Source organism: Calonectris borealis, chromosome 20, assembly GCF_964195595.1.
Source record: "Calonectris borealis chromosome 20, bCalBor7.hap1.2, whole genome shotgun sequence".
Classification (NCBI taxonomy): Eukaryota; Metazoa; Chordata; class Aves; order Procellariiformes; family Procellariidae; genus Calonectris; species Calonectris borealis.
Window position 1 is genome coordinate 7,637,563 of NC_134331.1, and position 26,234 is coordinate 7,663,796.

The 26,234-nt window shown below is 57.0% G+C and overlaps 2 protein-coding genes across 8 annotated transcripts; both read right to left on the minus strand.

Moving 5' to 3' along the window:
• Positions 1 to 7,661: 7,661 nt before the first annotated feature.
• Positions 7,662 to 17,555, minus strand: FDXR (ferredoxin reductase). 4 transcript variants are annotated; one of them, XM_075169721.1, is made up of 12 exons: positions 17,482 to 17,555; positions 16,717 to 16,814; positions 15,442 to 15,537; positions 14,025 to 14,147; positions 13,341 to 13,454; positions 12,725 to 12,826; positions 11,285 to 11,392; positions 10,979 to 11,063; positions 10,140 to 10,354; positions 9,637 to 9,808; positions 8,993 to 9,166; positions 7,662 to 8,284 (listed from the first exon to the last, which is right to left on the minus strand). In XM_075169721.1, exons 1-12 carry the CDS (start codon positions 17,525 to 17,527, stop codon positions 8,154 to 8,156), a joined length of 1,464 nt encoding a protein of 487 aa, XP_075025822.1. In that variant the 5' UTR covers positions 17,528 to 17,555; the 3' UTR covers positions 7,662 to 8,153. The 4 variants fall into 4 exon arrangements, with proteins under 4 accessions (XP_075025822.1, XP_075025821.1, XP_075025824.1 ...); XM_075169720.1 differs by lacking the exon at positions 17,482 to 17,555 and adding an exon at positions 17,160 to 17,322; XM_075169723.1 differs by lacking the exon at positions 17,482 to 17,555 and adding an exon at positions 16,913 to 17,249.
• A 2,310-nt stretch (positions 17,556 to 19,865) lies between these two features.
• On the minus strand, positions 19,866 to 25,806 carry FADS6 (fatty acid desaturase 6). Of its 4 annotated transcripts, none has more exons than XM_075169725.1 (7): positions 25,692 to 25,806; positions 25,088 to 25,547; positions 24,140 to 24,306; positions 23,422 to 23,602; positions 22,342 to 22,529; positions 21,580 to 21,759; positions 19,867 to 20,535 (listed from the first exon to the last, which is right to left on the minus strand). In XM_075169725.1, the coding sequence occupies exons 2-7, from the start codon at positions 25,446 to 25,448 to the stop codon at positions 20,386 to 20,388; spliced, it is 1,227 nt and encodes a 408-aa protein (XP_075025826.1). In that variant the 5' UTR covers positions 25,449 to 25,547; positions 25,692 to 25,806; the 3' UTR covers positions 19,867 to 20,385. The 4 variants fall into 4 exon arrangements, with proteins under 4 accessions (XP_075025825.1, XP_075025826.1, XP_075025828.1 ...); XM_075169727.1 differs by having other exon boundaries at positions 20,125 to 20,535; positions 21,580 to 21,726; positions 25,692 to 25,783; XM_075169724.1 differs by having other exon boundaries at positions 19,866 to 20,535; positions 25,088 to 25,783.
• Positions 25,807 to 26,234: the final 428 nt, after the last annotated feature.

A 26,234-nucleotide genomic window follows, 5' to 3' on the forward strand; every position in this document is an offset into this window, starting at 1 on the left:
CTGCCGAAACCTGCCCGCCTCCTCTTGCACCCGGGGCCGGCCCCAGCGCTGGGGAGGGCAAGGGGCAAGACCCCCCTTCCTTTGTCACCCTCGTCCTTCCCCAGGAGGGAAAACTCACTGCAGAATGGCACAGCCCTTACAACGCCCCCCCCCCCCCCGCCCCGGGCACCCTACAGCCCTACAGCCCCAGGAAGAGCTGGAGGGGTGCAAACGGCTGCGGTTGGACTCATTCCCCACCCCCAAATTTCTTCCAGCCCTTTGCTGACTGAACTGGTGGGGACTGGCCAGATGCCCACCCCTGGTCCCCTCAGCCAGTGCAGGGCAGCCCCAGGGTCCCCATCGGTCACGGGGAGGCGGGGGTGACACAGAGAGCAAAGCCCCCACTGGCAGCAGCATTCTCCAGCTGTCACCAGGGCCAGTATTAAATCATCAGCTGATCCCGCAGCACTGGTTTAGAGCAAGCCAGACCAGGGGGAGATCCAGCAAAGGAAGGGAGAGATGGGCAGGGGCCCTGCTGGGCTCCCCTTGCTCCCGGCTGGGTGCCAGTCTGCCTCACGGCCCCAAAACCAGCCTGTGCTCTGCAGCAGCCAAGCTGCGGACAGAGGGACCAGGGCTCCCAGCAGGGCCTGGCAGGGGCTAGAGCCCAATTCAGGCCCTGCCACAGGGGGCAGGGGCTCCAAAACCTCCCTGTGCCCTGGCTCAAAGCCACCAAAACGCCGGGCATCACCCTGGAGAGCATCTGCCCATCTGTCGCTGCAGGGTGCCAGCAGTGCCCATGCCCAGGCGCTGCCCTCCTGCCTTCCCCAGGTGCACGTTCCCCGGCTCGGGGACACGACCACCCAAAAGCAAGTCATTTAGGGCTGTCAGGTGGCTGCTACCCAACCTGGCACCGCCACCTGCAACAGCATCCTTGTGGCTGCTGGGGCCTGGAAAGGCTGTTTCCAGAGAGGTTTCAACCTGCCTAAAAATCTGCTGCCTGCGGTTATCCATGAGCTGCCCGACGCAGGACCCCCACGCTGTCCCTGTTCCCGAGCCAGCCCAGCCACCCACTGCCTGGGGCTGCAGATGCCCACAGGGCATCTCGGGGTTGCAAGAGATGCCAAAAACGGAGGAAAGGGAAAAAGCATTTTCCTCCTGGGCTTCATTTTAGCCACTGTAAAAGCAGCACCCGCTCTCTCTGCAGGAGAGCTCAGCCAAATCTCCAAGGCTGCTGGTGTGGGAGCCTGGGGCAATGGGGGACAGGGACCTCACACCCCTCTCTTGGCTCCCTGCTGGCCATGTCCTACTCCTCCAGCCTCAGGCAGCCCCGGCTGCCCACCGCTGCCTGATTCTGGCAGCACTGCATGTCTCTTGCCCAAGAAGAGGAGATTTAAGAGTTAGCAACAGGTCCTCCTGCCTCAAATCCTTTTCCCAGGACAACAAAAGGGTGGCTTTCAGCTTTAATACCTAAAGTGGCAGCGGCTGCATTTAACCCCTTCTACTGCCTTCCGCCCCCCTGGTCTGGGGGACCGGCTTTCCGGGGACTTGGTCCCTTGGGGCTGGCACAGAACCTCTGAGCTGCTCCTGCGCCCTTAGTGCCTCCCCCGGCAGCTCAGGGGCCTCATTTACCCCTCCCAAGACCAGCTGCTTCCCAGGCTGGATCAATAGGGGGGGTCTCAGCTCGCACTTATTTCAGGCCTGGTAATGCTTCACAGAGAAAGTTTCCCAGCAGAGCTGCCAGCACGCAGGCAGGATGATGACGGCAACAGCAAACCCCTCCCAGGGCAATACCCAGCTCCCCCATCTCACCTGTGACCCTCCAGCACCTCAATCCCATGGGACATTTACCCCTCCATCACAGCCCAAACCCCACATGTGGGACAGACAGACAGACCCAGGTCTGGCGCACAGCTGGGCACAGCCAGAGGGTGTCTGCAGTAGGGACAAGCAGCGGAGGGTGAGGACCAGTGGTGACACACATGCCAGGCTGCCCCAGCCACGTCTCCTCTCCCTTAGGAGTCAAACCCAGCTAAAGGAAGAGCCAAGCACCCCCTTGAACTTAGAGGAGCTGAAGCCCTCCAGGTTCTCAGTTTTTCCATGAAGTCCTTCAGTGTCTTAAAAAAAAAAACAAAAAACCCGCAACCTTTTTCTGGAGGAAAATGCAGTGATTCCCCAAATCCAACCCACCGTTGGGTCTGGACCACCATGCCATGATGCAGCTTATGGGAGCTGTTCTGCAATCATCAAAATACCTTATCTGTGCATTTAAATAACAAAAGTCTTTTTTGCATTCAAAAAAGGTGCCCTGATATCTACAAAGGTCCAGGTTGAAACAGAAGCACCAGCGGCATCCCAGGATGAAGCCCACAGCCCTGTGAAGTGCAGCTGGACTTTTCCTCCTGGCTGGAAACCTCTGACTTCCCCAGCCCCTCGGTGCCACCCTCTCCGGGGATGCTGTGACCTCTTTGCCCAGCGTTCTGGGCTGGGTGGGGATAACACAGGCATGAAGCTGCCTTCCTCCCTCCTTCATCCTCCTCCTTCACACCGCTGGGGTGTTACCCTGGCACAGGACCCTCAACATCCCAGCAGGTCCCTTACCCACAGTGCGGCCCCAACAAGAGGGAGCTCAGTCAGCTTCTCCATCACTTTGTTACCTTTCCCTGGCGTCTTTTCTCGCAGGAAGCTCTGAAAGCAGGTTGATAAATGCAAGGTGCCATGTTCTGACAGCTCCCGGTGTGCAGCCACCTCCTGCAGGGAAGAGCCCACCGGCAGCCAGGCCAGGGGAGCGAGGGGGATGCGGGAGGATCATGGTGGGAAGCCAATGTTAGTCCAGCTTTGCACTAACCCATCCAGGCCAACACTGGTGTCGGAGAAGTGCCTTGGGCTCCATGCAGGCTCCTTGCACCCCATCGCAATCCCACCGGCATCTCACATCCCAAGCTGGGGTAAATCCCCGCACAGCACATCCTACCCCACCCCCATCTGTTCTAGTCCCCCCAGCCCTGCAGAGTCAATGGGAGTCCATCAGCTCCGAGCATAAACCCACACCCCTACCCACAGCATCCACCCTCGAGGCACACCCACAGCCGAGGCAGCATTGCACAGCTCAGGCCAGTGTCTTTAATATTTCCAGTTCTGCAGGGCAAGCCCCTACCATCAGCCTCCTATTGTAGGAGAAACTTGGCCAAAAGTTTTTAACCTGAGTGCACCCTAAACCAGGACTTTGGGAAGGAGAGGACCCGGGTCTGTGCACTGCCAGCACAAAGCCAGAGCTGGCCCCAGAAGAGCAGAGTGGCAGCTGGGTGACAGAGCTCACTTGGGCTGTCCCCATGGGCGCCTGCATCCTGCTAATGGCATCCAACATCGCACAGGGCAAACACAGCACCATGCCCACTGGTCTCTCTGCCAGAGCTGAGTCTTGCAGGTGACACTTGTGACACAGGCCAGAGATTTAGCCCCAGCCCTGCACCCATCCTGGTCCTGCACCCATCCCAGACCTGCACTCATCCTGATCCTACACCCATCCCAGTCCTGCACCCATCCCAGACCTGCCTGTCGGCTGCCAACTCCCCTTCCCCAGAAGTTTGGCCAAAAATTAAGAAGGTCTGAGCCCAGCCGCTCCTATACCTGGGCACCTGCCTCGCCCTGTCCCTCTGGGTCTCATTTAAGAAGCAAATGTGGGTGAAGATCGCCTTTCTCCCATGCTGCCTTCCCACGGAGGCTCCTGGGGCCACCCCCCAGGCACCATCCCCACCTCCCCTGTCTTCTCCATCCCATAAAGGTATTCAGGGCTTAGGTGCCTAAATAACCACACAAGGCTGGCTGGTATCGTGAATCCCGGCAGCCACAAAAGCGATCGAGGCAGAAAGCAGAGCAAGGAGAAAGGGGGGAGAGAGGCCACGGGGATGGTGCTGTGTACAGTGCATGGCACAGATCCATCACAGCGCCACTCCGCTGCCACCGTGTGCTACCCTCCCAGTAATTAAGGGAGCTAAAATAAATAGGGATGGTTTCATCCCTGTAGGGATTAATTCCTCTTCCCGGGGTGGAGTGTGCTTGCAGGGCTGCCCCAGAGGTTGGGGATGAGGCAGCCAAAGCCAGCAAGTGGGAAATGGAATTTTCCCAGGAAGGGAGGAAATCGCTTCTTTCTGGGGCGTAACCAGCCCTCGCCCTCACAACAACTTCATTTGCCGCTGTTGTGTCCCTAAATAGCTCCTTGAAGCAGCTGCTGGGAGTTTACATCTCCTTCGCCTCTGCTCCCCTCCCAGCCTCAGGAAATGGGCTCACACAGCCCCGATTTCCACAGCAACTCACCCAGAGAGGGTGAGTGACCACCACTGCAGGGACCCGGCGGCACTGCTGCCTGCCTCAGCACAGCCCTCCGGCTACAGGCAATACTTTGGGGAGTGCAGAGTCCCAGGAGGTTTGGGTCTCTAAGGTCAGGAGTGGAAACCACCAAGCCTTTGGTGGGTCTGGAGCCAAGGATGCCCTTGGGGTCCTTTGGGGTGATGTGCCGGAAGGGAAGTTATTCCCTGGGTGCAGTGGGGCTGGCAACCCACTCCAGTGACCCCTGAAGTTGGTACCCCGATCCCAAAGCGTTCGCCATCCCTGCCTGGGGCTGGGGCTGGATCGGGAGAGAAGAGGAGCACACGAGGCACGAGAAGATGTGCCTGGGAGACCAAGCGGTGAGGGGAGGGTACGCGCAGGGGCTGATGCTTGTGCTCAGCCAAAGCGCTGAAGTCAGCACTCTCCGGAGCCATCTGTTCCCAGCGAAGCCCCAGCGCAGACGGACTCGCCCAGGCTCCCGGCAGCGGATGCCGCAATTCAGTGATTCATGCAGCGAGGGGCCAGGGACAGTGTAAAGCTGGACACCGCCTCTGCGGCCATGCAAACTCTGGGGATGGTGCTGGAAAATTATATATTTGCCACACTGCTGAAAAGCTTTTTCAACGATTTTTCTGGTTGCATGAGCTGGCTTTTAAATGGCAGCAGAGCTCTTCACTGCTGGGCCAGAGACCTGACTCAAGCTGGTTTTTCCCTTATTCCAGAGCACAGGTAACCTCCCACTTCACGGCCTCTAAATGCTCATTTGAAAAGGCCAAGTTCAGCAAGCAGCCTATTAACAAAGCCAGCGAGAGCCTCTGCACTTGTCTCCTGGGTGTAATTGCGAAATGCAGCATCAACAGGAGCTTCTAGGGTGTCTCAGAGCTGTTTCTTCCCTGGATTACTCCAAGCTGCCCGGCAGCCCATGCAAGGCCGGAGCCCGAGGGCAGAGCAGAGTTAGCCTGCACAGCGCTGCAGACCGGGGAAACTGAGCAGAGCAGCGCAAAGCAGCAGTGGGAGGTTACAAAGACCCAACTGAACAGCACTTACTGTGCAACCACTCCACACCGTGATGGGTTCTCTCTGCTCCGTACCCAGCCTGGCTGCCTTTCAGAGCAGCACACAAGACACCAAGGAAAGTGTGGCGTGAGGAGCTGCGGGAAGGGAACCGTGCAGCCTTGCCCGGCCAGTCTTGAGGCCATCCCTCACAAGATGCTGATCTCCACCAGCTTTGTGCAGTCTCATTAAAGCTAAGCTGAGCCATAACTCATCGGAGCAGGGAAGTCCACATTAAGAGCTGGCAGCAACGACTTCAGCTTTTCAGGCCTCCTCCCAACAGCAGAAGGGTGTCACTCACAGCATCGCCTTCCCGGCTCCTTACCCACTGCAGAAAATGGCTTTTGAGCTGCTCTTCTGGCTGCTCGGGAGAGTGGAGAGCGAGGAGGTGGCTGCCCAGTGAGGCTGTCTTCTTGCCCCTCAGACCACCATGGGGGGACATATCTGGAGCATACACCCATAAGGTTAATGGTGCCTAAAAGCAGCACCCAAATGTGAACAGGAGTCTGCGAGGAGCTTTGCGGGCAGCCAGACCCCGGGGGTGCACTGGGTCACCCCTCCATCCCGGCTCAGCCCCTCTCTGCTCCCCATTACCAGCCTCCCAGCGCCACCTAACGACACGGCGACCAACGATAAGGACCTTCACGGGGAAGCCAGATGCATCCCGGTCCCCAGAGAGAAGGATGGAGAGCACCAACAGTGATGGGGAGGCAGCAGGACACCCAGCTGGGGTTTGGGGACGCAGGCAACAAAGGAGGCGCTGGAGGTACATAATCGTAATGATCCTTCCTCTGCCCATGAGGCTCAGTCTTCCATCACTGCCCTTCACTGACCTTGATTATCTCATGGCTTTCCCACAGCCCTGCATTAACCCCAGGGCCTTGGCCAAGTTCTGGGTTGAGCAAGGACACTGGGCTCAGCAAAGACGCTCCCCTTAATCCGTTGTCACAGCCCAAAAATTACTCTGAAGCATCACCAGTTTGGGAACAGCCATTTGCCATGCTCAGCGCAAGCATGGTGGCCTGTATCATGGCTACAAAAGCACCCTGTGTCAACATGCAAGGCCATGTGGAAGAAAACCCCGGGGAAGACCCGGCTCATGTCTTCCCGATACCTGCAGATTTGATGCAGCCACAACCCTTTCACCATCACATTTCTGGCTGGGCTATCTACCGAAACGGTTGCTCCCCACCCTGAGCGCAACACCCTCGCCTCCACACCCCCCTTTCCAAAGCACTTATTTGCCTTCAAACCCAGAGCTGATGTAATCTCCCGCTCAAGAGTTCAGCATTAGGACTGCATCAGCCGCAAGACGTAACGAGAGCCACATCACACAGCTGTTCAACAAAAGCTTTATTGCTCGTTTGTGTACGAGTTCCCAGTATCACATTTCCTGAGTTTCTTAATGAGCTTGCAAATGAGATTTAAATAGAAAAGGAATGGGGAAAAAAGGCAAAAAAGAGAAAAGCCACAGATCTTCATTCCCTAAAGTTGGACCAGAGATGAGGTGGGAGTACAGTGCCCAGTGGGCAAGCCCTCTACCATGGGAGAGGGCTTGGCAGAGATGGAGGTTGAGAATGGACCTGAGACAAACCCTCACCAGCTGCCCTGGCTCAATCTACCCTCTGCCTCTATCATGGAGCCTAATTTGTTTCTAACACACAGTCACCAGCAACTGCCATTGTCACTGTTTACACAGCTCAGAGGGGAATCGTTGCAATCCTGCAGGGCTCCCGCGGGGAGTGTGGGAGATCAGGGACAGCGTGGGTGGCAGGACGGCCAGGGGAGGGGGCCATGCTGAAGCGGCCCCTGCACCACGGATAAAGAGGAGATTATGGCTCGCAGCTTGTAATCTAGCTTAAAACCTGACACTGTTGCCGTAGTCAATTTGGGCTAAGAGAAGCATTTAATAAGCTTCAAAACACACAGGCCAAAAAAAACCCCACCAGTGAATGAAGTGAAAGGGCTCAAGGCATTGCTTGCACCAGTCAGTGCTGACGGGTACCAAGGAACACAGGATCCCTTATGATCTGGAACAAGGCAATTACACACTTGTTATCCCAATCCACCCCAAGAGCTAGGACCCAGGCTCTGCCGGGGTTTAACTGTGGGAGGCAGAAAGCAAATTAATGCCCTTGTCTGTCTGTTTGGAGCTCACAACAAGTGGAGAACAAACGGTCCCTCCCTGCACAAGAGGAGATGCCTTGCCTTGGGACATGTTGCAGGAGACATGGAGCTCGGCTCGCTGCTCCAAGATTAAGGCAGTCACAGACAAAGAAGCCAGACTCAAGCGGCAGGTCCAATTTGGCTGTCCTGGAAGGGTTTATTTAAAAAACAATTATTATTAAAAGAAGCTTGCTTGGGCACGAATGACAAGGCAACAAAGCCATTTGGCTTGAGGCTTGAAGGGGAGGCAGCAAGACACAAGGAAGTTTCTCTATGCGACTTGCCATGGAGAAAGTGCCTGGCCAGGACTGCTGCCAGGTGCACATCTCCCCTCTCCTGTGCCAGCCAATTTGTTAATGCTCGAAGGACCCGAATGACAAGAATCACCCCAGGGGCAGCAGCCGGCTGCAGAGATGCAGGGCCAGCCAGCAGCCTCAGATGTTTTGAAACACTCACTTTAGGAACCCGGAGTTCATAGTTACTAGAAAGGCTCAAGAGTCACACACCTCCCCAGAGTGGCCACTAGTCTCGGGCACAAGCCCTGTGCTCCCAGGCCCTGCCCGTAACCCACTGGCGTTGCCCCAGGACAGTACTGGCTGGACCAGTGCCACATTCCCATTGCTGCTGCTTTAGTGACCGATCAACTGCAGCATCTCCTGAGGATCCACTATCTTCTCCCGGGGTTTGCCAGCAGCTTTGCCTCTTGCCACTTCAGCAGCATCTATCTTCTCCCAGTCCGAGAAGGAAACGGGACGGACCCCTGGGGTGACAATGAGAGACGGGAGGGAGAAGTTAACCAAGTAAAAATAAGTTCAGCCTTACCTTCCCATTAACAGGGACCCGGTGCGCGAGCAAACCCTGCCCTTTTCCGACATGGCGTCAGACTTCAGCCTCACAAAGGAATAATAATTTCTAATACCATGAGGAGTGGGGTGGCAGGTTCCAGTCGACTCGGATCAGTCAGACCTTTGCAAGCCGTAATAACGGCAAGCACGACACCACCTTAGGGGACAAAACACTTCCAGTTCACTGTTAAACCTCAGACAGTTAAGAGGCAAGACACACACATTTTAATTGAATGCCTTTAAACACAGCAACAGCAAATTACTCTCCTGGGCATTTTAATCTTTCCCCCAACTTGCCTGGATGGATTGCTAGGAAAACCACTCAAGAGCAATAGCTCGCAGCTGACAGCAACATTTTACCCAAGGTCCATGCTGCTTTTAACAGTCCTTCCCAGAAAGTGGTCATTAACCTTAGCAATGACACTGAGTTTGAGGGAATTTAAGTCCCGCTCCCCCTGGGCTTTGGAGCAATGAAACGGCAGCATGACACATTTCCTTGGTTCGGATTCTGCTCCTAAAAATGGCTCGCAGGACTCGTTGCCCCAGGATACCCCGATCCAGGAGTTCGGCTGCATCGTATCTTCATGTTCACTGCTATACCAGCTCACACCCCCACTACTGACCTCGGCTGCGCAGGATGCTCTCCACGGCCCCAAAGCTTTCTCTGGAGGCAGACACGTCCAGCACACCCGCCTGGAGATCCTCCAGCACAGACTGGGCAGTGTCAAAGCTGTCGTTCATGGTGGTGATGATTACGCCCGTGGGTCCCCTCTTCACCCATCCGCTGCAATACAGACCTGCATGGGAACACAAAGCAGCCAGGCTCAGTCCATGTGGCTGTGGACCCTCCTGGCTGCAAGTCCTTGCCCTGTCCCTAGGTGTCACAACAAGCTGCAGGCAGTGGAAGAATCCACCCCTGTGGTGGGGACAGATTGTGGCCCTTCAATGGTGCTGTCACAGCAATTTGTGTAACTGCAGACCAGCACTAAGCAGCTGTATCGCTTTAGTAACAGACTCCAAGGCCTAGTGAAAGCACCATAACCTTCATCACTGTTTTCTGCAAAACCAGACACCCCTAATGTGAGCTGGAGATGGGCCAGGTCTTAACACCTGATAGAGGCGGCTCGTTTCTTCAGTTTCCACTCTCCGACTGAGGTGTGCAACCACCTTGTATCAGTGCCCTTGGTGAATGGAGCTTCCCACCTCAAGGCCCCCAACCCACCAGCTGCGCTCGACATGTCTCATGCATCCCTCTGTGGATACAGACCTGGGACACCCTCCACTCTGCCCGAGCTGTTGGGGATAATGCCGCGCTGGGTGTCAAAGGGTACCGCTGGGTCCAGAGGCAGGCTCCGGTAGCCAATGCTGCTGAGCACTAGCCCGCACTCCAGCTCCTCCACGTCTCCAGTGGGAATGGCTTTGGCGGAGTCACCTGAGCCCTGAGAGAGGGAGGAAGAGGCTGCTGACTACCAGACAGTCACCAGATGCAGAACAGCAGCCTCCTCTGGTCCCCTTTGGCATCCTTGATCCCTGGGTATTTGCTAAAGGCCTTTCTGTAGCAATAGCAGCGTAGAAAGAGCTCCCTTTAGATGGGGAAAGGCTTGTCGGCGGTACCAGCTTCCCTGAGAGCCTGCCAGTGGCCACTCCAACCAGCCAGGGAACACAAAGCTGTCTTTGGAGAGATTCCCAAGGGCTGCAGGGATGCAGCAGCGTCCTGCTCCATCCCTGCAGCCCTGCTAGGGCCATACCAGCCCCGCCACGAGCCCATACCTCCAGGCGGGTCAGGGCCATGCGGACGCCCCTTGCCCGCCTCCCATCGGTGGTTGGCAGCACCTCCTGGGGGCTGCGCTGGAACTTCAGGCCCCACTCCCGGGGGACTGCTGCCTGCGCCACCACTGCCTGCACCTCCATCGTCTTCTCCCCAGGCTTCTCTAGGGCTGTTTTAATCATCAGCTCAGTCAGTCGCTTCCTGGGCCTGGGGGCATCTGGGAAGAAAGAGAGAGCTTCAGGTCAGGAACCTCAGCAAAAGGACATGGCACAGAGCCGAGGTCACGTCAAGGCAGTTTCAGTTGTATGTGAGTGTCCATTTGGAGTTTGTCATGCCAATGTGAGTCTGACACCTTTGAGACGACAAACTACAAGTCAGGGGAGCTCCTGAGGTTTGAGGCCAGTGGGATGCACAAATCAAAGATATCTTGCTGGTGCTCAGAGGCAGCAGCCTGGGGAGAAGAGCAAGTCTCGGGACACCCTTCAACTCGGTGTTTTCTTTTTAGCTCTGCAGGAAGCTCTTAAATCAACAGCCTTGAGATCTCTCCTGCAGAGATCCCCCAGCCCTCCTGAATCTCCTGCCCTCATCACTCGGAGAGTAAGCACCACCCCCAAGCAGCAAAGTGGCTGCACAAACAACGAAACAGGCTGTTCCCTTGTCTTTATGGCCTCCTAGCACTCTGAGGATGAGCCACATCATGGTCACCTGGCTTTCACACACCGTGCATTAAGCACAGGGCAGAGTTTCTCTGATGCACGTTCTGAGCATCTCCAGATCACTCCTGGACACTCGCCTGCCAAAGTGAGCCCCTGGCTGGAGGAGCATCGTGCATTTCCCTCACCTTTAATAGCATTTTCTAGGCCTGTGAAGTCAGCAGGGTTCAGAACAGGTCTGGCACCAGGCAGGTTTATCATCTCCCGCAGCTCCTGGGAATTGCAGGCAGGAAGATGTTACCTCCAGTGCAGAGAGGTTGTCCAACAGCCTCATGCTGTTTTCCCCTAGCAGTCGAGGTTAGGTGCCAGCAAATGGGTGCAGGAAGGACGCCTGGTTCCCCACCCATCCCTAGACCACCTCTCCCCACCAGGGACAGGCAGCCTGGGGCTCAACGCTGGGAAACATGGCTGCACTCCAGCACCCCCAGCCTTACCTTGATAGTAAAAGCAACTTGGAGAGGTCCCCTCCTCCCAACCAGCCAGACGCGCTTCACTTTGCTGCAGGCGAGAGCTGCCAGGGAGCCATCAGTGATGTCTGTCTTCTGCAAGAGAGAGACAGGACAGTGGGACGAGGGCAGATCTGGAGGGAGCAGGGGGGAAGGCACAGCTTCTGAAGATGAAAAATCAGCAGAAAAGCAAGCTGTGCATGCAGAGAGCCTGGGCAAGGATGTAAAACAAGTCATCTCCCTTTGCACAGAACTATTTGCACAGCTGGTCCCTCATCATTGAATGCACTTTCCAAGGCTATAACACACTAGAGGTAATAAGCCAGCACCCTGTGAAATTGCCTCGGGGGATCCACCCAAGGCAGGTTAACCTTGGGGCTAACAGAGCAAAGCCTTCCAGTGATCTTGACTTTGAGGTGCCTGCAGATGCTGTTGGGTGACTTCCCAGCTCAGGACATACAGGCATTTGGGTGAAATCCCCCGCAAACGACAGCTCAAATCACTGCCTGCCCGCCCCAGGCAGCTCCAAGCACGAACACAAGCATTGCCAGGGCTCGACCAATGGTTGGCATCTTGCAGCAACCCTATGCTCTGTTTCAGTCATGTGCACGTATCTAGAAGACAAGATCATCCTTTCCAGAGAAGATACAATGGCAGGGACACCAGGTAACCAGAATAAACCACTCCAGACCAACATTCTTAACAGGAAACTGCCTGTACACTCTGGCACTCATTTGCAGTGCCGTGTCCTTCACAGCACTGCTCCCACAGCTGGGTTTAGCCACTGGTCGGCAGTGCCTCCAAGATTTTTTTTTTGTTATTTAATTTAGATATTAATACGGGAAGTTGTTGCACAGCTGTAATGAACTTCGTGGTATTTGTCCAGGAGGAAGAGCCTTTGCTGCCAACATCTGGGGCAGCAGCTGTATGGAGCAGCTGGTGCACACCAGCTCCCAGCTGTCTATAGGGGAGCACGGCAGCGGGAGGAGATGTCCACCAGCTTGGACCAGCCACCAGTATGCCCAGTGCTACCAGCAGGAACCAGGCTGCTGCCCTCAGTTACAGCAGAAAAAAAAATCCCAACAGGAAAAGCTTCTAGTTTGGTGGTGGAAAAGACTGAGCAGCTCCTCCTCTTTTCTCATAGGAAAGGACAGGATAAAGCTCAATTGCCAACCTTTTAGGTACAAGCAGAGCAATCCAGAGAGCTCTGCAACGTTACCCAAGGCATGGCCTCAGCCTTGGATCACACTCTATGGACTGTGAACCCATAGGGTGCACCCAAGGAGCAACAGGCTTCCTTGGTGAAAGTGCCCAAAGACAGGAGAGTCTGGGGTTTTGCTGAGATGGGTGGGAACCAGCACCCACCCAGCAAGGAGAGAATTTGGGCCCCAGGCTGCCTTCACAGTGCGGGGCACCCCTGCGACTCACCCTGAGGAGATGCAGCGGGGACAGGAGGATCCGGGCAATATCCAGCGCCACATTGCCGTGACCCAGAATCAGCGCTGTCTCGCAGCTCAGGTCAGGATTCAGCTGCGGGGAGAGAAAGACCCAGCCATGAGCGAATCCACCTGGCCGCCATGATGCACGCCCCCTCAAACCCGCTCCCACCACCCAAATTCCCTTCCAACCCTCTTTTCCCCAAAAAGAGGTGATGCAGATGGGGAACTCCACACCAGGCTCCTTGCCAAGCAGACACAGCAACACAGCCGCTCTGGGCACCCCAGCCGATCCCTTTCCCCCTGTTCCTGCAATGGCGTTTCTGGGAGCAGGAGCAGTTTTGGCCAAAAAACCTCCTCAGGCCAAAGCAGAGCATCACCCCCACCAGGTTTCCATCTGGCCCGGTCTAAACGTGCTGCCAACCTACAGATTCAGCTAATCCATTCTCACTGATGTGCAAATTGCTCACATTTCTACCATCTAAGAAGGATTTAATGTGGTGCCTGCTAATCTTTTCCAATTGCGGGCCTTTCAGGACTTAATCTGGAGCTGAATGCCTGTGTTCGGGTGCAGGACAGGGAGGAAGCATCCTGTCCGCTGTACTCACATCCTGGTTTTCGGGCAGCCCGTTGTACCAGCCCACGAACGCTCGGGCCGAATAAACACCGGAGAGGTTCTCCCCTGGGATCCCCAGGACCCGGTTACCTTCAGCACCATAACTCTGAGGAAGGAACAGACACAGTCAGAGATGTCACTGTGTGCAGGGTTTGATACCAAACACAAATCTTCCCTTCCAGCTGCTGCCAGGGACCCTGCATGGCTGCCAACCCTTCCTGAGGGCCAGGATGCTCAACAGAGTGGCTAAATACAGCCTGAGCATAGGGGCTTCATCCACCCCATCCCCCTGAGCTCCAGAGCCAAACTTGACCTCCTTGGGCCAAGGCAGAGCATGACAAGCTGAGACTGAACAGGAGGGACAAATCCACGTCAGGCTGAAACAGGTATTGGAAATCACAGGGAAGAAGTTCCTCAACTGCTGCCCCTTGCAGCGGGGTTTCAGAGACCTGCATTTGATGCCATGCTCTAGCACATGCTCCCTGCAAGGCTTTGGACAAGCCTCATAGCATCTGAGCTGTCCCAAGGCTGGGGAGAGTTTACCACAGTAATAAGGCACCCAGAAATGCCTCACCCAAACCCTTTTCCCGAGATCCCAGTGGGGAATAAAGCTGCCGACCTTCCCCGCGACTTCTGAGGAGCTAAGGCAGCCCTGGCTCTGAGGCATGGTACCCACCAGCACCACAGCGTGGTAAGCCTGCAGCAGCTCTGCCACCGTGACGTCCCTCCCCACGGTGACGTTTCCGTAGTAGGCGCAGCGCTCCGAGCGCGCTGTCTGCGTGAAGGCGTTGATCACATTCTGCCAAGATCAAACAAGTGCCAGGGAGTTACGTCCAAGCCACAGCAGGGCCAAGGTCTGCTGCTGACAGGAGGTCCCCGTTCCTGTCCCCCCCAGCCTTGAGATGCTTCTCCCCCTCTCTGAGTCAGTTATTCTGAGACTCTTATATAACAACAGCCACAGATAATTCACAGGGAGATAAGCACAGCTGTGCCTTGGCACTCTTTCCACCACCCTTTGTGGAAAGGAAAATCCGTCTTTTGCACCTGCCTGGGGAGGACAGGACCCTTTCAATACCTTCAGCCCCTCTGAGTAAACCCCACTGTAGGAGAAAACTCCTTCCCAAAGGTGAGGTTTGCGAGGGAGTCCCACCAAACAACCCCTTCCATTGAGGGTGCTGCCTGCCAGACCCCCTCTGCTAGCCTCTCATCTCTACCCTTCCTGAAACCCACTTCATCAAGAGAGGGCAGGATTGTGCCCAAAGCCTTCTGAGTGATCAGGGCTACACAGCAAAAGCACCACTTCTTCCCCTGCAGCTCCAGCCAGACTCAGCCTGGTAACAGGACAGATACCGCTGTACTGTGGAAGCTGCCCCAAACCCACATCTGTTATGTCCACACCTCATCTCTCAGCTCAAAGGGATTCACACATTTTGGTCTGATGATCTCCAGGGATTAGAGGAAACCATTGCAAGATATTGCTGAGTCTGGATCTCCTGTGTCTGGATCTCCTGTGTCCTACCACTCCAATCACCTCCACTCCAGCTCAGACACAGCAGATACCCCTGGGTACAACTCACGCCCACTGCAAGGCAAAGGAAAATGATTGATTTCAAAGAGCTCCTTGGTTTAACTTCTCCTTGCCCACATGTGCACCTACAGCCCAACTCCATCACCCCTAATAGCAGATATGTGTGTTGCCAGGCACCCAGAACGGGTACAGACTGAGCAGAGGCAAACAGCAACTGCAGCGAGCGGGCAAGATTCTGCCAGCGTAAAGTTTCCTGGTAGAAAGAAACCCATCTGTGCTCCTTGGTCTTGCTCTAGGCCAGGCTGACCAGCACCGGGAACAGCACTTCCTGTCACAAGCCCCTGTTTTTGACCTGCTGTCCAGAGCCCTAATGCCAGATGTCCCATATCACCTGGCCGTGGTCTTGCTGGGTCTCGGCACGGACAAGGAGATTTGGATCTCTCCAGTGCGACAGCTCCACACCTCAGGAGGCCTGAGGCACCATGAAGGACGGCGACTGCCTGGCCTGCACCCACTGCCATCACCGTGTTCAGCTGCAAGGGTGAGGGGCCGAGCCAGCACTAACCTTCACTTCGGGGTGGTCTGGGGCCACCCCAAAACGGACAAGCCCGAAGGGAACAGGCAGCTTCTCATAGATGTCCACTCGGGCCCCACCATGGTGCTGCAGGAGAAGGAAGTCACAGTTAAGGGATGAAGACAGAAAGGCCACATGAGCCCAGCAGCTCAGGAGGGACACGCATCGCTCCCCTGCTGCTGGAGGAAATACAGGGCAGGAGGGAGGGTTGCACCAAGATCCCAAAGTCAGAAACAGCCTCTTCCAGGCTCTTCCATGCACAGGATGATTCTGTACCTGTTACTGCCAGTTCAGATCGCAAGGTGTAGCAGACAACGTGACTCAAACCATTATAAAGTACATCTCATGGGGGGCTCCATCCTCCCTCCCACCCCACAGCCCCTCTTCCACACTAACCTGGTGGTTATCCAGTACGCAGGGGCTGACAAAAGGGACCCCACACTGGCTGGGAAGCACCCAGCACCGCACCCTGGGTGCTGGTGGACCTGCCGGGCCACCTGCCAGCCCCTGGCAGAGATGCCCATGCCCTGAGATTCTCCTGAGCTGAGTCACCGCAGGGTCGGAGCTTTAGACAGATGTTTTGCTGCAAGGCTTTTGTTATCTTGTATTTTGAGTCAGTCTATTCCCAGAGATTAAGCAGCCCTGAAATTTGTCCCTGAGGCTCAGTAACAGTGATTTTCCGACATGTATTGGAGACAACATGGCATGGTTTAATGACAGGGTTAAGCTGCTGCATCTCTGGTTGTGCCAGTAGCCCAGTTCTTTGCTCGGGTCTCATTTCCCAAAAGAGATGTGACCACCCAAAGCACTAATGTTTACAGACACCAGGCAAAGGATCACCCATGTGCCCAATTCAACTGGGGGAGGAAGAGGCAGGAGAGCAGGTCCTCTGCGTTCCCTTTAACGCACAGTTAATGTCACCCCCTTTGGGTGACAACAGCTCCAAGCGAGGCAGATCTCTGCTGCTTATTTGATTCTAGAAAAATCACTTGGGCTGAACTCGCAGCAACCCTGGGTCCAGCCTGGATGGCCCAGGGGCAAGGCAGCGATAGGGACAGTGGTGCCCATCCCAGGCGAGGGGGGCCAGGAGGACTCTCTGGGGTCTGGGCTGCCCTAAGCAGCCCCCCAACAACACAGACCTGGCTGGAGCAGGGCCAGGAGCCCACAAAACCACTCCCCAACCCTCTTAGAGCCAGGCAGCATGGAGATGCCTCCCTCAGTGGGCAGGTCCCTGCCCTCACCCACGACCAAATCCCACCCCGGTACCTTGAGGATGTGCTGAGCCGTGTAAAACCCCGCGGGCCCGCTGCCCACCACACAGACACGAGGAGCAGGGACAGGCGAGGACAGCCACCGCTTGAAACCTGGAGGTATGAAGGACAGCGAGGATGTGAGGCCGCATGAGGTGCTAACTCCCAGGCCCAGCCATAGCCCTTCCCTCGAGCCCAGCACCAACCCACACGGGCTCGTCCCCGGGCGCCGGCCATCGCGTGCAGCCAGGCGGCGGAGGAAGGCCGGGGTTTATGTATCCAGCCCGGCGGCGCGTCCCCCCGAAGAGGTTTGAAGCGGAAACGCCTCGAGGTCAAGGCCAGCGGCCTCCGCGCTCGGCCAAGCCTGCGGCCTTGGCGCTTACGGCTGGGCCGGGACGGGGCCGGTGGTGCTCGAGGGGCTGTCGACTGCCCGGAGAAGGGCACCAGAAAGCACCGTACCCAAGGCGCCCCCGTCCCCACGCACCGGGGGGTCCCAGTCGCGGCCCGACGGGCACGGGGGCCCCCAGCACTCTCGCCCCAGAGCACAGGGCATGGTCCACCCCCGGTCCCGCGTCCCTCACTCCCCCAGGGCTGGAGCACGGGCCCGCCGGGCACAGTTCCCGCAGCCGCTCGGGCCCACAGCCCCGGTTCTCCTGGACCCAGTTCCCCCCGCAGCCCCGGTTCGCCCGGGCCCGGTTCCCCCCGGACCCCGCGGGCCCGCGGCACGTGTTTCCCCCCCGGCGCCAGTTGCCCCGTGACGCCGCCAGGCCCCGCCTCTCACCGCCCGGGACGCCACCGCCCCTCCAGCACGCGCCGCCCGGTCCCATCCCGGCCGCCGCCGCTGCCGCCGCCGCCGCCGCTGTCCCGCCCCTCCTCCCCGCCGACCAATCGCGAGGCAGGAGAGCGCGATGCTTAGCATAACCCCGCCCCCACAGAGCCGTGTGGCCCCGCCCATGGCGTCCTGCGGTTACCGCCACGGCTGTCCGGAAACGAGCGGTACCATAGAGAAGTAGGGAAGGAGAGGCCGTCTCGCGGCCGTCCGCGCCACCGCGCTCTATGGCGAGGCCTCCGCGCACCGTGGCTGCCTGGGGTTCCCTGTGTCAGCACCAGACCTGCGGCTGCTAATTGCGGCGCCCCTTTATTGCCAAGAGTGATTAACTGCGGAGGTCTCCCGGTCGAAACCGAAGCCCGGACTCATTTTAACCAACCCCCTGCGCAGCCGTCCACCGCTCGCCAGGAGAAACCCACAGCATCCCCTCAGTAAAGGATAAAACAGTGCCAGAAGCAGCAGACAAATGCTGCTGGCAGAGCTCCCACCCCAGCCTCTCCCACGGTCCCTGCTTTATTTCCTTCTTAATCCTGATCACTCGCTTCATTTCAAATGCAACTACTCACACCTCCCATGCTGGAGCACCCCATCTCGCTTCAGCCCCTGCACAATACACCAGGCAGGAAAATCATCTCAGCGGGCCCAGGAGATGTTTAAGGGTTGTACAGATGCCAAAGCATGCATGCGGGCACTAACGGGGCTTTTTAAAAGCAATTAAAACCGAGAGGAGTTTACAGCTAGAAACCGATTTTAATAAGGGTCATAAAACCTGCAAGCTTTCTCACATGGTCTTGAAAATTAGTTCATGGCTTTCTGCAAAGGCATGCTGAGAACGGCAGCTGGCCATATGCCTCTGTCTGCACCCGCTCCTTCAGGGTGTTTGTGGCGAGGACCAGGATTTCTGATGGCTTTAAAGCCTGTGCCTGTACTCCAAGGCCCCAGCCTTAGCTCAACACAGCAATTACCAACCCATTGCCCAGAGAGGCGAGGCTGGAGGCTCAGTTCCATATATCAGCATTAATATAACCACAAAAAGATTCGGGGCATCACTCGAGCATTTGGTTTAAATTTGGGGCATCACTCGAGGCAGAAATTTGGGGAGTTCTGAGCACAGGTCAGAAATCTCCCTTTTCCCCATTAACCTTTGCTGTATCTGCTGAATAATCCACATATTTCCCAAATCACCAGTAATCTCCCACTGGCTGAAGGACCTGCAAACACTTGCCTTTAGATGGCACTGCGTTAAACAATATCCATGAAATCCAGCTGTGAAAAGGGCTGTTGCTCCCACCAATGCTTAGAAACATTTTGGGACTTGATTTCTTTGCAACAGGGGAGGAGAAAGAGCATTTTGTGCCCACAAGCAGCGACATGTAAGGCTGAGATTACCCCGTCTGAACTGAAAGCACTGCTAATGCACGCTCACCCCCCCTTGCTGGAGCCAGGAGCACCATTAATTTGGCACATTTAGCATAATTTAGCTCTGATGCTCAATTAAGAAATTAATCATGGGGGCAGAAGGGCAACTCTGGGGAGGGTCTTTGCCACCCCTGAGCCCCAGGTGACCCCCTGGGAACACTCAGGCCATTTGGCCCAGCTACCCCCCTCCAGCTTCCGCCCCACCTACGGATCCATGCTCAAAGGGCGAGAATTTGCCCTTCGAATGTTTCACAACTTCCTGGATGGATAAACCTGCATGGGGCTGGTTAGAGGTGACACGGCGATGCCACCAGCCCAGGACAGCATCAGCAACCCCAGAGCAGAGTATCCCTGTGCCTCAGGACACATTTGCAATGTGGAGCCTTATAAATCACGGTTGTGGGTCTGGGGGGGGTCCAGCCCTGGTGGGGGGACAGCACGAATCAGGAAGCAAAACCCCAGGCTCAGAGCAAAACCTCACAAAGCCCAGAGCCAGCATTGATTCAGCGCTGGTCCCAATTGGACCAGTTGCCTTTTCTGCTGCCAGCTCCCCACTGGGCTGGACTTTGTCATCGGTCTTGCAGGTCTGGGACAGCAGAGTGCCCCGGGAAAGCCAGGCATGTTGTCCCGGAGGGGATTGGAACCAGCCACGTGAGCATCCCACCCGCTGGCAGCGGCTCAGCGGGCCAAGTTCACCCTCACTAAACAGGGAAAGTCTCCCAAGCCCTGGAGACCTGCCTGCTTCCAGCAGGTGATTCTCCTGCTAACCTCTTGCAATAGCAACGATCAGGTCTGGGGTGACCTCCAGCACCCCAATATGGATACCCCACATGGGGCACCCAGGCACTGCAGGATACCAGTATGACTTGCTCCCGCAACAAAACCTAGTAGTAAAGAAGATCCACTTCAACATGTTAAGGCTGAATTTGACAAATTGTTGTTCCTAGAAGGGACTGATTTACCCCAAAGTCAGACAAAGCGCAGGCAGCAGTGACACAATGCCCTCCCCACGATCCACCCCTTCACACATTTGCAGCTCCAACCTACAAATCCCGGTGGTTCTCAGCTGGGAACCAGCTCCAGATGCCCCGGACACGGTGCTGCATCCCCAGCTGCATCCCCCATGGTCCTGCTGCAAAGAGGCCCCAGCCAGCAGCCGGGGGGTTTCCTCTCCCCAAGCATGAAAGCAGAGTGGATAAAACTAAGCCCTGGCTGGGAATAACTTCCCCTTTTTCCGTCCCCGGCATTGCACAGCTTGACTCTCCTCCCGCGGTGGCTCCGTGCATCATTATCTAGCCAAAAGCAAGACATTGGGGAGAGATGTTTCCTATGCGACAGCTTTATGGAGGCGCGTGTCTGTGTAGCCCAAATCCTGCTAAAGCCATCGCTGCTGCAAGTCCCTGTGGGAAGCAGCCCCCGAGTCCTGGGGCCCCGTCCTCACTGGATGCCCACCAGCTCTGTTATGGGGGGAGCATGGACCATCAGCTCCTCATATCTCTGGAGGAAGAGCCGGAGCCTGGAGGTGTAGGTGTCCTCATTGTACGGCAGCTTCTTCTGCTTCAGGTACTGGGACACGATGGGTTTGATCTGCAAAGGCAAAGGCAGAATCAGCTCCATGTGGGATGTCCCAGCGTTTGTACAAGGTTTCCAGCCTGAGGCATCACCGAGCTCCCCGCAAGGTGCCCAGAAAACCCATCCAACATGCCCAAAACAGGGCTGGGGAAGGCAGCACCAGCTATAACATCTTTGCCGTGAAAATTAAGAGGAAAGTGGTTTCCAATTGCAGCAACATGGGGAGCTCACCCTGGCAAAACGCCTTTGCAGGGCTCCAGATTAGGAGAGATGCCCTAACGAGGCTTTTAATGAGGGCCAGCCACGCATGATCATCACTTGCACCCATAGTTATCCACACATGCCCGCACAGCCGGCTTGGCAGCAGGGCTGGGAGGCTGCCACCAACTTAATTACCCCTTCCCTGCAACACGCCTTTGTGGGAGGCAGGTCCTACGAGCCCCATGAGCTCGAGCAAAGGGCATGACCCAAAATGCACTGGTGCTCCCGCTCCCTCTATTACTATTACTTAATTTTTCCCCTGACTTGAGACTGAAAATAAGTGCACAGCATTAAATGAGTGGAGATCCCGTGCTGAAGGGCAGCGCACAGACATGTCTTGGGATCCCCTCGAGCCAGGGCAGCGCTCGGAGCCCATGCTCGGAGCCCATGTTTTGAACACACCCCGCACCTCAGAGCAACAAGTAAGGGCACAACCAAAATTATAGGGAGATTTGCCTGGATGCTGGCTGAAATTAATGCCAGATTGCATGGCACTGGAGATGCTTTCCCAAGGGAAGAGTTGGGAGGATCCCAGATTGCTGGGAGGCTGCTGCAGGCTGGAATTGGGACCAGGGGAAGGAGTAGGGAGCGGAAACCCAGGAGAAACAGGAGTAGGGATGGATGGAGGTGGGTTAGGGGCTGTTGCAAAGCAGAGAGGTCTGTAGCATGAGGGGAGCCGCACAGAGAGGTCTGGTGGCAAGGAGAGGAGGGGGCTTGCAGCAGCATGGTGGGGAGATGGATGGTCTTGTCCCTGTGTCACCTCCCAACATGCTTGTCTGCCCCGCAGGGCCATCTCACCTTCAGGCACATGTTGTCGGAGAGGCTGGGGAAGAGGTGGTGCTCCACGTGGCAGCTGATGAGTGAGTGGCCGAAGGACCAGTCGAGCAGGGCGTTGCGGGGCAGGTTGAGGACACCCAGGCTCATGAGGTGGATCCGCTTGGGTTTCTGATCAGCCGCGAACATGGGGAGGCCGATGTGCTGTGAGACAGGGAGGTGGGGACTCCGTGGCACCCATCACGCCCCCCCGCCCAGCCCCTTCCCGGCAGAGCAAGCTGCTGCTCCGGCCATGCAAGGGCATGAAGGCACCAGCCAGGCTGAGCCACATTTTGGGATTTGGCTGCCAACCCCAGCACTGGGTTCGTCCGTAAAGTCACTCCATCCTGCGCTCATCTGTCCACAGAGCCACCAGGCTCTGTCCCCCAACCCACCCACACTGTGTGCCACCAGCCTCTCTCTATTCCAGGATCTGCAATACCAACTGCACATACATGTGCAAACACACCAACCCCCCAGTCCTGCAAGCCACCGCAGAGGACGTCACCCTCTGGCCCTTTGCACCCATCTGCCCTGACGTTCTACCAGGGCCACCACTGTGTACCCTAGCACCACCAGCCTGACATCCCCATGATGACATCGGCACGAGGGAGGTGACAACTGAGGCCGCTCATGTTAAGCTGACACAAGCTCCAGCCAGCAGTGTCAGGGCTATGTCACTGGCACTGGGTGGTGGCTGGCCTGTCTCCAGCACCATCATGATATCTCAGAGCTTCAGGTTTCTACCTGGAATATGTTGACGTGGATGTAGGGATGAGCCAGGAGGGAGCGGGTGAGCAGCATGCAGAGCAGAGCAGACCACGGTGATTGGAAGCCCGAAATGTGAAGTAGCAGCCAGTAATGGCAGTAAAGACCCACTAACATGCAGCAGAGGGTCCGGAGAGCTGCTTTCCACTCCACGTTCCTCAACAAATCTGTGTGAGGAAGAAGAGGCAGCACATGGGCAAGGTGCTGATGCTTCCCCACCACTGCTGCTCCAGCGGTCAGGCTCCCGGCATGCTGATAAACCTACAGCCCATCCCATTCCATCCCATTCTTCATCTCCCTTTCCCTATCCTCCAGGTTGGCTCAAACCCACCAGTCCTGCTGACTTGCTGGTTTTTGGGGCTGGGGCCCAGAGCCCCACCCATGGCAGTGCCCTGCAGGCTGCAGCCCCGGCAGAGGCTTCAAGTGTGCATCATCACATGGGGATTTGGCTGCATTTTCATTTCTTACAACTTGCCAAGTCATCATCTGCACTTTTGGCATTGCCCAGAGCTGTGTGTCCAGCCCAACAGACTGGGCTTCCTCAGTCTCTTACTATTTTCTGGGCTCTTCTCCCCAGTTGTTTCCTGGCACCATTATTTCCCCTGAGCCACCGCTTTGTCTGCTCGAGCTCATCCCATCCCGGCCCCCCCCCATACCTCCACCCCATACATAGGCAGCAAACACACCCCGTGCAATGCTCTGGCTGGCCAGAGACCTGTGTGTGATGCTGAACCCTGCTATGGCCAAGGGTCTGAATTACAGGAGAGCAAATTTGGGGCACTTCGGGCTCATGATGGCTTTTGCCAGAGCTTTCAACTCTTGACCCAACATAGGAAAATGTGAAGCGTTTCTGAGCACCATCAGAAAGGAGAGATGCAGCAGATGCCTTCCCTGGAGCAGGTGCAGCATCGCCTGCCTTCGCTGCAGACCTGTGTCACGCTGTGGGCTGGTGTAGTTAATGTGATGCCTCCAAAGCAGGACCCTTTGGTGGCGTGAGACCTGGACAGTAACAAGCTCACCATACCCAACACCCCATCCCAAAGTGGTTGGGACACGTACTGAGAGCAACCAGAGGGGTTATGATGGGCACCGCGAGAGGCGCGATGAACATGTAGATGTAGCGATTCAGGAAAGGAAGCTTCCAGGTGCTGGAGTCCCCCAGGCCGATGATGTTGGTGTAGCCGTGGTGGATCTTCACATGGTTGTAGGTGGCCTGCTCGGCTGTGAAAGCTGAGCAGAGCTGGGAGGGAAGAGAAAGGGGAGGCAATGCCAACAGCCGTGGCGCCAGGGTCGGGCACCGCCTGGCTGGGGCTCGCGGGAGAGGCACCCAGGGGAGATGCTCTGCACCCAGGGAGATGCCTGCACCCAGGGAAGATGCTCTGCACCCCACAGACTCCAAACCAGTCTGGAAATGGACTTCTTAGAGTTAAGTACTGAAAACCATTCCCACCATTCCCTGCAATGCATTATCCTGCTCTGCAGCCCCGTGGCCAAGGGGACCGACACAAAACCCCACAGCCCAGCATGTCACAGGGGCTGTCCCCAGCCAGGGGTTCGCCTCCCACCCTGCTGCCTCCAGGCAAAGCCCCACAGGCAGGGATGTTCCTGGTGCTCCCTGGTGTAGCATCACTTTTCATTCAACTCTCCCGCACTTGGGTCAGGAAGGTTTGGATACATCTTGGTCTCTGGTGACTGTTCCTGAAAGGCTTGGGGTGCTGGCAAGATGCCGATGGGGTTTTTGGGGGGCCTGCCACTCGAACCCTGTGGCCCCGCTCACCTCGATGAAGAAGATGGCCCACACTTTGCCCCAGGACTTGGACTCAGTCAAGGCGTTGTGGCTGGCCAGGTGGCCACCCTTCACAGTCAGGGTGTGATGCACCACGCCAAGGGTGAGGACACCCACCAGGAAAGGGATGGCCTGGGCTGACCGCAGGCACAGGAACCCTGTGGAGAAACCAGATGGGCAGGATCTTGGCCACGCACACGTGCTGCAGCCCTCCTCACCTGTGAGCCAGGCTGGAGGTGTTGCTACACCCAAACATGTCAGCCGCTGCCCTAAACCTGTTTTTCAGACGTAGTTACAAGTATTTAAGCTGCCCAAGCCAGAAAGCTTCCCTCTGCACCACCCTGCGTGGCCAGACCAGCCACGCTTGCCATCCTGCTGAAGGTTTGGCCACTTCCAGCCACGAAGGCACCGGGCGCTGCTGGTGCCAGGTCCCAGCCCACAGCTCCAGCTGGGATCCCACTGGTGACAAATACAACTCTGCCAGGATTTCAGCATCCCCAGGAGTTCAAAAGCAAGAGAAGGCACCGGCTGCAGGTTTCCAACCATGCCGCCGGAGCCCCGTGCTCCCCCATGTTCCCCTGCACCTGCAATGGCCATCGTCACCAAAACCTCCAGGGTTTCGCTGTCCTGCCATGGGGCACAGATGGGACACGTTGCTCCCTGTTCTGCCCTGCGCCCATCTGCCCAGGCACCGTCCCCTCACTCCAGGCTGTATCCCGGATGCCACCGTCACCCACTGCAGGTTTCCAGCAGGGTCAGGGGGCCCCATGGTGTGGGGTGAGGGGGTTATTGTGGCTTTGTTACAGGCTTAATAGGCTGCTAATAAGCTTCCAGCGCAAACGAAGTTGCACCACTGATGCAAAAGATGAGAGGAGGAGGAGGCAAGACCCCTGCCCCCCGGGACCCCCAGCCATTGTTTGGGGGGCTGATCCGGGTTACCTGCCGGGAGCAGGAAGAAGCTGCAGGCGAGGATGCTGATGTCCATGCCGTGCCGTTCCCACCAGCTGCTGCTCTTCACCACCTTCTGCACCAGCTCCGAGAGCTCAGCCATCAGGGCTTCCTCACGCCGCCGTGGTTCCTGCCCCGCTTGCTGCAGGGCCCCCCCGGGGGTCATGTGTCCATCACCCAGTGCTGGCCCCAGCTCCCAGCCCTCTGTCATCGCCTCCGTCCTGCTGCTGTCTGGAGCTGGTGTGCCCTGGGGTTGGGGGTCCCCCGTCCCCGTGAGCTGGGAGGTACTGCTGACCTCGCTGTTGACCCGCTGTCCCCTCCACCTCACCGGGTCTCCGTTCTCCAGTGGCATCTCCCTGCCAAGCAGAGGCCACGCAGGGTACGGGAGCACCCACAGGGGAGCACCCACAGCACACCAACCCGCTGCAGACGGGCTTCCCAGCTCCTGCGGCTGCCGAAGGACACAGGAAGGGCAGGGATGGAAAAAAAAAAACAACCTGAGGAGGACGCAGCCAGCGGATACAGCAGCAGAGCCACCCAGCCTCCCACTCTGGGGACACCCTGGCCACCACCCGGCCACTGCAGCCCTACTCACGCCAGCCCCAGCGCGGTGGCTCTCCCGACACTGGCCGTTTCAGGGCAGCCGGCCAGCCCGTGCGGCACCACACACCAGTGCTGTGCAGCAGCAATTTGGAGAAGGGAGGAGGAGCAAGGGAGGAGGGAGAATGCAGATTAGCAATGGCAATAATCCACCTTGGCGGCCCATTTCGGGGAGCAGCCGTCACGGCAGGGCCATGGGGAGGACGCTCGGCTGAGGGCACGGGGAGGTGAGGGCAGGCAGAGGAAGGAAGGAGTGGAAAAAAGATGGAGAGAGGCAGTGGAAATGCTGGAGACGAAGGAGCTGAGTGTCAGAAATAGCTCCGAGAAACTCAAGTGGAGCACCGAGGATGGGGATAGGGTTTCGCTTCTGCTGGGGAGTGGGAGCAAACGTTGCCTGTCCCGTGAGGGAGCCGTTTTGGGGAGAAAAACGGCCTTTTTCACAGCAAGGAGCAGGCTGCGGGAAGGAGGGGGCAGTGCACAGCTGCGCAGCTGCGTGCCTGCGCCTGCCTGCTTGCCTGCCCAAACTGCTGCTGCTGAG

Excerpts from the sequence above, each read along its gene's own strand:
- FDXR (XM_075169720.1), bottom strand. The coding sequence starts at position 17,253 with ATGCCCTGTGCTCTGGGGCGAGAGTGCTGGGGGCCCCCGTGCCCGTCG. Across the intron at positions 11,064-11,284 it reads AAGTTGCTTTTACTATCAAG|GAGCTGCGGGAGATGATAAA; the intron begins GTAAGGCTGGGG and ends TGCAATTCCCAG. Across the intron at positions 9,167-9,636 it reads CAGAGTGGAGGGTGTCCCAG|GTCTGTATTGCAGCGGATGG; the intron begins GTCTGTATCCAC and ends GTTCCCATGCAG.
- FADS6 (XM_075169724.1), bottom strand. The coding sequence starts at position 25,448 with ATGCCACTGGAGAACGGAGACCCGGTGAGGTGGAGGGGACAGCGGGTC. Across the intron at positions 22,530-23,421 it reads AACCCCTCTGGTTGCTCTCA|ATTTGTTGAGGAACGTGGAG; the intron begins GTACGTGTCCCA and ends TTCCTCACACAG. Across the intron at positions 21,760-22,341 it reads TCCACGTCAACATATTCCAG|CACATCGGCCTCCCCATGTT; the intron begins GTAGAAACCTGA and ends CCTGTCTCACAG.